Source organism: Artemia franciscana, chromosome 11, assembly GCF_032884065.1.
Source record: "Artemia franciscana chromosome 11, ASM3288406v1, whole genome shotgun sequence".
NCBI lineage: Eukaryota > Metazoa > Arthropoda > Branchiopoda > Anostraca > Artemiidae > Artemia > Artemia franciscana.
The window spans coordinates 15,589,716-15,602,374 of record NC_088873.1 but is presented as its reverse complement, the minus strand read 5'-3'; the positions used below and the strand labels follow the sequence as shown (position 1 = coordinate 15,602,374).

The 12,659-nt window shown below is 35.4% G+C and overlaps 1 protein-coding gene across 5 annotated transcripts in view; it reads left to right on the top strand.

Annotated features, from left to right (window-relative positions):
- Positions 1–12,659, top strand: part of LOC136032870 (microtubule-associated serine/threonine-protein kinase 3-like) — a 217,535-nt gene that overhangs the window by 51,290 nt on the left and 153,586 nt on the right. For all 5 annotated transcript variants that reach the window (XM_065713283.1, XM_065713284.1, XM_065713282.1 and 2 more), the window contains 2 exons: positions 9,082–9,232; positions 11,767–11,843. In XM_065713283.1, the coding sequence (XP_065569355.1) occupies positions 9,082–9,232; positions 11,767–11,843 (228 nt within the window). The remainder of the gene's footprint in view (positions 1–9,081; positions 9,233–11,766; positions 11,844–12,659) is intronic.

The window sequence follows — 12,659 nt, the reverse complement described above, 5'->3', positions numbered from 1 at the left end:
ATTTGTTTGTTTTTGTTTTTGTTTTTTTCCCCCAAGGGTCATCGTATCGACCAAGTGGTCCTAGAATGTCGCAAGAGGGCTCATTCTAACGGAAATGAAAAGTTCTAGTGCCCTTTTTAAGTGACCAAAAAATTGGAGGGCATCTAGGCCCCCTCCCACGCTCATTTTTTCCTACAGTCAACGGATCAAAATTTTGAGATAGCCATTTTGTTCAGCATAGTCAAAAACCATAAAAACTATGTCTTTGGGATGACTTACTCCCCCAAAGTCCCTGGGGGAGGGGCTACAAGTTACAAAATTTGACCAGTGCTTACATATAGTAATGGTTATTGGGAAGTGTGTAGGCGTTTTCAGTTGGATTTTTTGGTTGGGGGAGGGGTTGAGAATAAGGGGATAGGCTGGGGGAGCTTTCCATCGAGGAATTTGTCATGGTAGAAGAATATTCCCATGAAGGGAGCGCAGGATTTACTAGCATTATTAAAAAAAAAAAACAATGAAAAAAGAAATATGAAAAAGTTTTTTTCAGCTGGAAGTAAAGAGCAGCATTAAAACTTAAAACGAACGGAAATTATTACCCATATGAGGAGCTCACCTCCTCCTAATACCTCGATCTTTACGCTAAAGTATTTTTAGTAATTTCAACTATTTATTTTACGGCTTTGGTGATTCAGGGGTCATTCTTAATGAATTTGGACAAAATCTAAGCTTTAGTGTAAAGAGCGAGGTACTGACGAGGGGGCGAACCCCCTCATATATGTAATAAAAACATGAGAATACAAAACTTCTTTATGTAAGCTAATTTATAAGTTACTTATATCTTTTACTAAAAAAAAGATTCGTAAAAACGTAAAAGTTCTAGTTGCTTTTATCTTAATTAACCAAAAAATCGGAGGGCAACTAGGCTTCCTCCCCCGCTCTTTTTTCTCAAAATCATTCAATCAAAATTATGAGAAAGTCATTTAGCAAAAAAAAATATATATATGCAAATTTCGTTTTAATTATTCCTCTGCGGAGAGCCAAGATCAAAACATGCATTGATTGAAAAACGTTCAGAAATTAAATAAAAAAAAAACAAGTTTTTTTTAACTGAAAGTAAGGAGCAAAATTAAAACTTAAAACGAACAGAAATTACTTCGTATATGAAAGGGGCTGCTTCCTCACCAACATCCCTCTCTTTACGCTAAAGTTTTTTACTGTTTTAAAAAGAAGAGTTGAAAGAAAGAGTCAAACTTTAGCGTCAAGAGCGGGATGTTGGTGAGGAAGCAGCCCCTTTCATATACGAAGTAATTTCTGTTCGTTTTAAGTTTTAATTTTGCTCCTTACTTTCAGTTAGAAAAAACTTGTTTTTTTTTTTTAATTTCGACAAGGATGGTCACGGATAGGTGGTTATCTTTCCCAGGTGTGATCGTATAGAACCAGTGGTCCTAGAGTATTGGAAGAGCAAATTGTTGAACAGGAAATAAACTCCCCTAAAAAGGGGTACCATTAGGATCGTAGCTATGCAATGAAATTTGACATACATGAGTGATCTAAAGCCGCGATGTGTAAGCTAAAATGTACTATTTTACTTTTTTCCTATTATTTACTATTTTATCTTGATTATTTTATTTCAATTCAAATTACCAATTAAATATATTAGAAACTTGATTCAGATGCGAGCTAATTGTCTACCACAACAAATCGGAGGGATGTTAATTTTCCAAATTGACTGCGAACATTCCAAATGCGGTTTTTGTCGGGGGGGGGGAATTTTCTTTTGATGTACTATGAATTGGTGAATCTGAGGGGAGATCTGTTTAATAATGTAAATGGTAAACTGCTTCTGGGAATCCTTAAATCAACCTTTCCTAGATATATAGTGGCAAAAACTGATTTTTTATTTAGTTTCTGATCGCTTTTTAAATAATGCCAGGAAATCTAGCGACGTCTCAAAGGAAAAATCCCTCCTCTCCATGGATTTATTTTCTAGATAATTCAGTCCTGGTGAAAATTTACCTCGTGCAATTACCCTTAACATCTTCACGCGTAAAATTGAGTTGGCAAAGAGAAAGCAAGACATTAGAAGAATTTCGTATAGAAATTCTGGAAAATTTCCCCAGTGTAAAATTTCCGTTGAAAAATTCACCCCCTGGAAACATCCTTCCCCATGGAAAATTATCCCATTGGAAAATCCCACCAGCGGAAAATTCACACCCCGCCCATCCGAAAAATGTATGCATACTTCCCAATAACAAATACTATACGTAAATAATGGGGAAATTTTGTAACTTAAGGACCTTTCCTCATGGGTTTTGGGGAGTTAAAATACCTCCAAAGGCATAGTTGTTTAGCCTTTCAACTATGCTGAACAAAATGGCAAAATTTCGATCGGACGATTTTGAGAAAAAAGAGGCGGGAAAAGGGCCTGGTTGCCCTCCAATCTTCTGATCACTTAAAGGGCACTAGAACTTTTGATTTCTGTTCTGTTCCGAACTTTTGACAACGAACAAATGACTTCAGATTTTCAGTTTAATTGACATATGCTCACTTTTGCCTTAAGGTTTTATTTTATTATTTTATTTATGAAAGTAAGAAAGTGAAAACATTCCAAATGTTTTTTTTTTCAGTAAACACTTACACTCTTTTTATTTATATAATTGTAAGAGCAGAAGTAGTAATAGTAGTATCCCCAGAAGTTAATACCCCAATACCCCTCAACTTAATACCCCCAGTATTTCTCGATATATTGCTGAGGTGTCTTATTGGCAATCATAAACACAATGCCTTCTGATTTATTTTAAAGCAACATTTAGTTTTAAAGCATAATGGGCCAATTGCACAATTATGGGGGTTGACCTGCCTAATATTCCTAATGATATAATTGTTGGACCGTTCTACTATACTGAACAAAATGGCTGTCTCAAAAATTTGACTGGATGCGTTCGGGAAATGAATGGACTTGAGAGAAAGACTGCTTGCCCTCCAATCTGTTGTTAATCTTAAAAAAGGCACCTAACACTCGTGGTGTAATTGGATTGCAAGGGGGGACCTCCCCATTCATATATCTAGTCAAAACATTTTAAACAAGTAAAAACAAAGTGAAAATACTTTGAATGTATTTTGTTTTCAGTAAATTTCAAATTGTGTTCTGGTCTTGAGTAGGAATGGGGTTAGATGTGTCTTAGGAATTGATGGGCGAAAGGGGGAGAGGCTTGTTGCCCTCCAATCACTTTTGACGAATAAGAAGAGCACTAGTTCCTCAATCAAATGAGCCGTTTTCGAAGGTTTTATTTTATTTTTTTATTTATGAAAGTAAGAAAGTGAAAACATTCCAAATGTTTTTTTTTTCAGTAAACACTTACACTCTTTTTATTTATATAATTGTAAGAGCAGAAGTAGTAATAGTAGTATCCCCAGAAGTTAATACCCCAATACCCCTCAACTTAATACCCCCAGTATTTCTCGATATATTGCTGAGGTGTCTTATTGGCAATCATAAACACACTGCCTTCTGATTTATTTTAAAGCAACATTTAGTTTTAAAGCATAATGGGCCAATTGCACAATTATGGGGGTTGACCTGCCTAATATTCCTAATGATATAATTGTTGGACCGTTCTACTATACTGAACAAAATGGCTGTCTCAAAAATTTGACTGGATGCGTTCGGGAAATGAATGGACTTGAGAGAAGGACTGCTTGCCCTCCAATCTGTTGTTAATCTTAAAAAAGGCACCTAACACTCGTGGTGTAATTGGATTGCAAGGGGGGGGGACCTCCCCATTCATATATCTAGTCAAAACATTTTAAACAAGTGAAAATACTTTGAATGTATTTTGTTTTCAGTAAATTTCAAATTGTGTTCTGGTCTTGAGTAGGAATGGGGTTAGATGTGTCTTAGGAATTGATGGGCGAAAGGGGGGGAGGCTTGTTGCCCTCCAATCACTTTTGACGAATAAGAAGAGCACTAGTTCCTCAATCAAATGAGCCGTTTTCGAAGTTTCTACGACAACAAATGACCATCTCATAATTCCTATCAGATACATTTCAGGAAAATATGGGGTGTGGGAGGTATCCACCCCCAGTCACTCCGAATTTTACGAAGGGCACTAAAACTTCTGATTACCAATCCGCTCTCTACGATTTTACGATCATCCTTTCTATATATACCTTACATGCCCCCAGGACATAACTTACAGCCTTTGCTCTGAGGGCTGTGGGGGGGGGGTTGTCATCCTCAAAGACATAATTTCCGGACCTTTCAATTACGTTGAACAAAATGGCTATTCTCAAAATTTTGATTGGATGTGTTTGGAGATATGGTGGGCGTGGCAGGGGAGGATATCCACCCTTCGATCACTCAGAATCTTAAAAATGACACTATGACTTTTGATTAACAATTGAATAAGCCCCCTCCGAAGTTTATACGATAACCCTTTCTATATGCACCTTATGCGCCCCAGGGCATAACTTAAAACCCTTGCCCTGAGGGATGGGGAGGTTGTCATCCTTAAAGATACAACATCCGGATCTTCAGTTATGTTGAACAAAATGGCTATCTCAGAATTTTGATTGGATTTGTTTGGGATATGGTGGTCGTGGGAGTGGGGTCAGTTGCCCTCCATTCACTTTCGACTTCTAAAAAGGGCACTGACTCTTTCAATTTCCAATCAAATGAACTCTTTTTAAATTTTCTACGACAACAAATGACCATCTCAAAATTTCTATTGGATGCATTTCGGAAAAATACGATCCGGAGTTTTTACGGTCACCCTTTCTATATATACCTTATATGCCCGCAGGGTATAACTTACAACCCTTGCCCTGAGGGCTGTGAAAGGGGGGGGGGTCTTTCTCGAAGACATGGTTTCTGGACCTTTAACCTGCGTTTAACAAAGTGGCTATCTCAAAATTTTGATTAGATGTGTTTGGGGAAATAGTGGGCTTGAAAGGTGGGTTAGTTGCCCTCCAATCACTTTTAATTATTGAAAAGGACACTAGTCCTTTCAACGTACAATCGAATGAGCTCTTTTCGGAGTTTCTAAGACAACAAATAATCGTCTCAAAATTTCTATCAGATGCATTTGGGGAAAATACGAGGTGTCGTGTGTGTGGGGGGATATCCTCCCTCCGATCCCTCTGAATCTCAGAAAGGACATTAAAACTTCTAATTAAAAATCTAATGAGCCCGCTCCAAAGTTTATAAGATCACCCTTTCTCTATACCTTGCATGCCCCCAGGGCATAACTTACAACCTTTACCTTAAGGGCTTTGGGGGGATCGTCATCCTCAAAGAAATATTTCCTGGACCTTTCAATTACTTTGAACAAAATGGCTATTTCAAAATTTTGATTGGATGTGTTTGGAGAAATAGTGTGTGTGGGAGGGGGGTTAGCTGCCTTTCAATCACTTCTGACTATTGAAAAGAGCACTAGCCCTTTAAATTTCCAATCGAATTAGCCTTTTTCGAAGTTTCTGCGACAACTCCTTTGATACGAAGTGCCCTGGTCTAAAAAAAAAATAATAATATATAGTGCCCATATCGCTCGTTACTTAGGCAGCGCTATTGCACTACCTATGATTTAATTTTATCTTTATTTCAATTTCAGTTTGTCATTTAGTTGAATAAATATAGAATACAGACCTCACCCCGCTGCCCGTGGGGCTCATGGACTAATATGTTTCGCTCTATAGGTAGTGTTTTCCGTAAGCAAGCCCACTTTATGCATTTTTGGTTTGGCCCATGGAGGAGGAGCGTCAACCAGAAATGGATGCGCTTCTCTAATAATGACAAGGAAACAATATCGTCAGAATCTTGCTATATGCAGTAATACACGCTTTAGAGCACTTGGAACGAAAGTAAACATTTACCAAAATTTCGCTTAAATCTTTTTTTTTTGTATAGTTTGGCACCAAGTATTGTTGTTACAATTCCTGAATTTATCGTGAATTTCCTGGATGAATAGATCTACTACCATGTTAAGTTTAACTATAATATTTTCCTGGGTTCTTCGGATTTTTCTAGCCTGATATCCGCGAAACTTAAAAAATTGTGAAGGAGCCTGGTTTGGATGAATTAGCATCAAGAGTCCTTTGAGTAAAAAACATGAACAGAAAAAGAAATATTATTCTATGGAACATTAAAGGTGAATCTAAATCAAGGGGTAGAAACCATGTCGACACTCTTCTTTCCCCATATTAGAAATAATAGTCAATTTGAGATACTTGAGTATACAGATCGATTCGTCAAAATCCATCTCCAGGATGATAAGGGCAAATTCTGTGTCCTTAAAGGAAATAAAAAATAGCACGAGAATCCATTCAGAATAGCAGCCGGACGTGAATCCCTCAATGTTTATATAACGGACGATGTGACAAAATAAGTTCGTGACATTCACAATTCCCTGATAATAAAACAAAAAGAGACCCCCCCAGTTGTACCACCTATATTATGCATGATTGAGAAGGAGGAAAAAGTGAAGCTTAAATTGTATAATGTCTTGTAAGTGAGATTCAAAGGGAATGTATCGGAAGTAAATTTAAGTTTGTTTGAGTGGATTTATGATTTATTTATGATCTTGTTTTTTCATTGAGTTTATGATTGCAGGTAAGTTGTAATTTAGCTCACGTATCCGTGTTAAATTTTGCTCGCCTTCGGATGATGATAATGATAATGGTTGAAGTTAACAAGTCAATTCTTTTTGCTGCTGTTATTTATTTATTTTCTTTTTCTCTTATTTTCAAATGTTTTTTCTTTCTTTTTGTATCGGCTCACTGAGATAGGATGTGGAATTTTTGCGGAGTTGGAATTATGGATGATTTAAGTATATTAGCTGGTAGGCTGAATGAATTGGAAAAAATCCTCTTGATATAAATAATTATTTTCATAGATTTTCGTCGCAAGACCAAGATTTATCAGATCCTTTTAATGCTCTAAAAAATAAATATTTATATGTTGATAATTTACATCTTCTTTACGTAATGAATTTATGATCGAAGTGTTGAGATACTATTTGGGAGTTGTGTAATAGAAGTGAATAATGGAAGATATATGTTTTTGATAACTGCAGTATATCGGTCAAAATCATCCAGTATTCAAGAGTTTTTAATACAATATGAATCATTGCTAGATGCCCTCAGCCAACAACACAATCCGTTTTAAGTAATGGGGGCTTCAATATTGACTTAATGCGACATAATGCCTCAATATCGAATAAGGCATAAGAATTTCTGAACATTTCATTTTTTTATGGTTTTTTACTTACTTGCTTACTACCATCAAGAATTTGTGACGAACATGCAATTCTTATTCATAATATTTTTATATCTGATAATTGCCTTAAATGATTCGTCTGATCATCATTGTCTTGTTGTTTCAGATTTCCCCGGGTCAAGAATGAAACTTGAAAAGAGACAAAATAAAAGTTATAAAAGGGTAATTAACCAGAAAAAAATTAATGATATGAAAGTAAAATTAGCAGATACAGATTGATCTGATATGTTAAGGTATTGAAGATCTGAATCAGTCAACTGCCTTATTTCATCTTTCTTACTGTCTCAGTATAGTGTCTCAGTTATACTGGCTTATAAGTTTAACTAAATATTTGACCAAGTATGTCCCTTGAAAACAAGAAAAATTCCATCTCACATTACAAAGGATGAAGGAGTTAAAATCAAACAGTTCGTGGTAACGAACTGTAGTAAGGAGCGACCCGGCTCAATAGTAACCGTAACTCTAAAAAAACGGAATTTTAATGCCAATAGTTACATCAGAAGAGTTGTATTTTAATGCTGATCTTAAATATATAAGTTTCATCAAGTTAAGTCTTACCCATCGAAAGTTACGAGCCTGAGAAAATTTGCCTTATTTTGGAAAATAGGGGGAACACCCCCTAAAAGTCATAGAATCACAACGAAAATCACACCATCAGATTCAGCGTATCAGAGAACCTAACTGTAGAAGTTTCAAGCTCCTATCTACAAAAATGTGGAATTTTGTATTTTTTGCGAGAAGACAGATCACGGATGCCTGTTCATTTGTTTGTTTTTTTTTCTCAGGGGTGATCGTGTCGACCCAGTAGTCCTAGAGTGCTGCGAGAGGGCTCATTCTAGCGGATATTAAACGTTCTAGTTCCCTTTTTAGTGACCAAAAAATTGGAGGGCACATAGGCCCCCTCCTACGCTCATTTTTTACTAAAAGTCACCGGATCAAAACTTTGAGATACTCATTTTGTTCAGCATAGTCGAAAAACCTAATAATTGTGTCTTTTAGGACGACTTCAACCCCCACAATCCCTGGGGAAGGGCTGCAAGTTAGAAACTTTGACCATTGTTTACAGATAGCAGTGGTTATTGGGAAGTGTACAAATGTTTTCAGGGGGACTTTCACGTTTGGGTGGGGCTGGGTCCTGGGGAGGGGTTTAAGTGGCAGGATCTTTATCATGGAATAAATTATCATGAGGGAAGAGAATTTCCATGAAGGGGGTGCAGGATTTTCTAGCATTATTAAAAAAAAATGATGAGAAAATCAATAAAAAAAAGTTTTTTCAATTGGAAGTAAGGTGCAGCATTAAAACTTAAAGCGGATAGAAAATTTTATGCATAAAAGGGGGTTTAAAAATTAATAATTATAAAAATATAAGGGGGTAAAAATTAATATGCAAATTTCGTTTTAATTATTCATGTGCAGTGAGCCAAAATCAAAACATGCATTAAATGCATTAATAAACGTTCAGAAATTAAATAAAAAAAAGTTTTTTTTAACTGCAAGTAAGGAGCGACATTAAAACTTAAAACGAACAGAAATTATTCCTCTTATGAAAGGGCCCTCCTCAGCACCTCGCTCTTTACGCTAAAGTTTTTATTGTTTTAAAAAGTAGAACTGTGACAAAGAGTCAAACTTTAGCGTAAAGAGCGAGGTGCTGAGGTGGTTCTCCCCCTTTTTGAATACAGTGGAGTTTGAATGCATATAAATTTAAACTAGAGGCTTGGTAATTTTTCGTTTGGCCTCAGACACGCTTACGCTGTAACAAGCTTGTTCTTGTGAAAGTATGGGAGTGAAATACTATCAGAATGAACCATTCATACTAATTTTTCTTTCAGCCGGAGCATGGTGTTCTTCCTTCTACTCCGGTAGAGGCATCTGTTCTTGGACGAACTCGGCCATTTTTTCGACAGATATCTGAAGATGTTAGACGAAGGCGAGAAACAGTGGCAGGAAATATCCGACAAGATTCTCTTAAAGAAGAAAAAGGTTCATTTTTCACATTGTATAGTTCGCCACAAGTTTGTTATCAACAAGTCCAGAAACCGTAAACACCGTTTTTGGTTAAAATAAAAGAAGGGGAAGCTGAGGGGAAGCCAGACTGAGGTTATCACTTAGGGCCTCTATCCTACATATAACTCTATGTATAGTTCTAATTTCAATAAGGTCTGATACGATCAATCAAATGGATTGAAATTATAAACTTTTGGCCCTTCCAATCAGACAGATTGAAAACTCTTGTATGACTATGATTTTTAGCAAGGTGCTATGTAGCCACATTTTTTTTCTATTACCGGTACAAGACGTCTATGAAGTATCTGTTTTGTAATAGTTTTTTCTATAGTTCTGATCCCTTACCCCTATGCTAACTTATCATGTTGGCCTCAGAGGCGCAGGTTTTGTATTTTTGATTATTCTGATTAAAATGGCTATCTTGAAATTTCGATTCGTTGGCGCGCGGGAGTGGAGCCACCAGGGGTATATGGGGCGTTAAAGGAGTAGTAGTTTGCCTTCTAATGTTCTTCGGCAGTTAAATCAACTCTATTCATTTGCCTATGTTCCACATGTTCCAAGGTATACCAAATTCCTTAAAAAAAGAGTTATATGGACTATACACGGCTATTCCCCGTTGCTGTTTACATTGGTGACACCTACAACATTGGTAAATTTCTGTTTTTTCATTTTTCCATTTCAATACATCTTGGTAACTACCAACTGCCGTCACTCGAAATTAGTTTCGCACGAATTTTGCGATAAGAAGACAATGTTCATTTATTGAAATTAATTGGATAAATAATTATATTATTTATTTTTTATTTAATAATATACTGTACACTATGATAATATTATATTATTAAAATTATTAAGTTTAAATTGTTACCTACATGAATCTTATTTTTTTTACTTTTTTTTTCATGGAAATTTTGTCATGACACATCTGACAGATGGCGTTGCTGTATTTGCAATAAAATGTTAGTTTCACTTCACTCTTTTTTACTATCACTTCGTTCTCCAAGTGCTGAATCAATCTCGATGTTGTAATTGATTTCTTTTTTTTTTATCAGAGATTAGCATAATCGAATTCATTGTTTATCTTGAACAAATGACGGGGTTTTCTTTCATGAAATAGATAACTGTATTAGATTAAGCAGAGCTTGTTCGAGCATCCTTCTTCTATAAATTTTAGAGAGGCATTGTACTCGAGGTAATGACAACCATGATCCATGTTACAAATTATAAGGATTGCCATGTGTATTTTTAGAACAAGAATATGTAAATTCTCCCGTTGAATTTCTCTTAACCTACAGCACATGTGTTAAAATTTCATCTTCTTTCTACTAAGTTTCAATTTGATTATACGAAAATATATCCGATATTTTTGCACGTCTTTGATAATTGTCAAAAAACCGTTTGCTTAGTGGCCCAAAAAGGAAGGGATATGCACACACAGGTGGTTCTGGCATCTCTCACGCCTGGAGCAAAATCTTGATTAGCCACCCCCTCTCTGTCCCTCACAAAATTTCCAGGCCTAATTTTAGCAACATTTACGTTTTTTCATAAAATTATTTTCAATTTATTAATAATTTTTATAGTTGATTGTTTAGTAATTTTTTAATTTATTATTCATTTAAATATTCATTTATTATTAATTATTTTAATTAATATTATTTAATTATCTTTATTATGTTTATTAAGTATTTTCATTCGTTAATTTGCACCCTCTACTTTATTTTAACAAAAATAAAATTCCTAAAATTTCAAAATGATTATAACCGTTAGATTATTTATTTAAAATTGACCCCCCCTAAAATCTTCGTCCAAGAGTAACTGCTCCCTCTGTCCCTTCCCTAAAACCGCCTCTGTGTAAATCAAGAGGATCGAAGTGTGATTGAACATAAATTGCTCTGCGGATCCTGCCTTTGAACACAGTTATGCAAGTGGTTTTTGGCAAAAATTTAATAAATTTCAAAATGTCGGATACACGTAATAGCAACGATTGTAAATGTTGCATTATATGTTTTGCTGTTTTGTATTGTAAATGTTGTTGTACTCTATGTATTGACTGTAGGTGTTGATACAGTTATTAACTGTGGATTAACGTTCATTTTTCCCTACTATAATATTAAGTTCTCCATGAGAGTTTTAGATGGACGGCGGTAATGCAATCGTCATGTTTTGCCAAGGTGAGACTTCAGTCCGAATTTTTAAGTCTACTATTGCTTTGACTCGTTTTCTCATGTCTTTTTCGCTTTCAAAATATTTGAATGTTCGGTTTTTTCTTACCTAACCTATGTTCCCTTTCTTCACTTGTGGAGATATTTAAAAAATGAGATTTTTATCTCAAAACTGTTTTACAAGCAGTTGCTTGTCAATAATAATAAAACCGCAGGTTTTGATGTTTTGTTTAAATATGTGAATGCTGATCTTTAGGATTTATAATTTAGCTTATTTATTTGAAGTTTTCCGGATTTTTGTCGAAATTTGATTCTTTCAGCTCTTTTTTATTGTTTTTCCTATTTTAGGTTTCTGCCAGAGGGAATCGAATCTTCAGCGGCTTAGATCAGTGTCGTTAGGGCAGTCGGAACCAGCACTAAATGTGGTAAGATTTCATACGTTATTGCTTCTTCCCCGTTCATAATTGTAAATATTGACAAAGACCACCCTACCTTTCCATTACACAAAACAAGAGAAGATAACGAGGAAATTTGTGAAGACAGTGATTGCAACCTATGCGGACATTTTGGCTACATATGCAACAGCCGTCATCAGCAAAATACGATATAAAACAAATGCAAAGAAAACAAACTTACTGATATCTTATGAACAAAGTGAATTTTAAAACTAAAATCATGTATTGTTTTAGTCTTAGCTTCCTCACTTCAAATAAATTCAGCTCGCATAGGTTCACATTGTCATGGCTGAGTATATGTGAGGTGAGGAAGCTAAGACTGCTTCTAAAATTTATTTTTAGGAATTTAGTTTAAAAATTTATTCAATATCAGCAGAGGTGGTACTCACTGTGTTATTCACTGCGCTGGCTGTGTTATTCAATAGTAATAAGTTATTTTTATAAATCGTATACTCCTGAGAATTTACCCATGCATCTATGTCATAACATGAGCCTAAAATTCTTATAAACGAAAGATCTGGAGAGTAGAATTCTCGGCACTTTTTTTTATATCATCAAGTACTTTTAGCCAACTTCTGGATCCCTGGACACGAAAATATAACATAAAACGTCATGACAAAGTAGTTGGCAACGTAGGATGACATTTTGAAGTTATCTTACTTTGCACTGTAATTCGCCCCTTTTTGCTGCATTGTAGTTCCTTTTCTTGTTTTTCTTCAGGCTTATTTCAAGTTTCGAACCTTCAGATATCAAATGTGGAATAATTCTTCGTTGGGAATAAATACC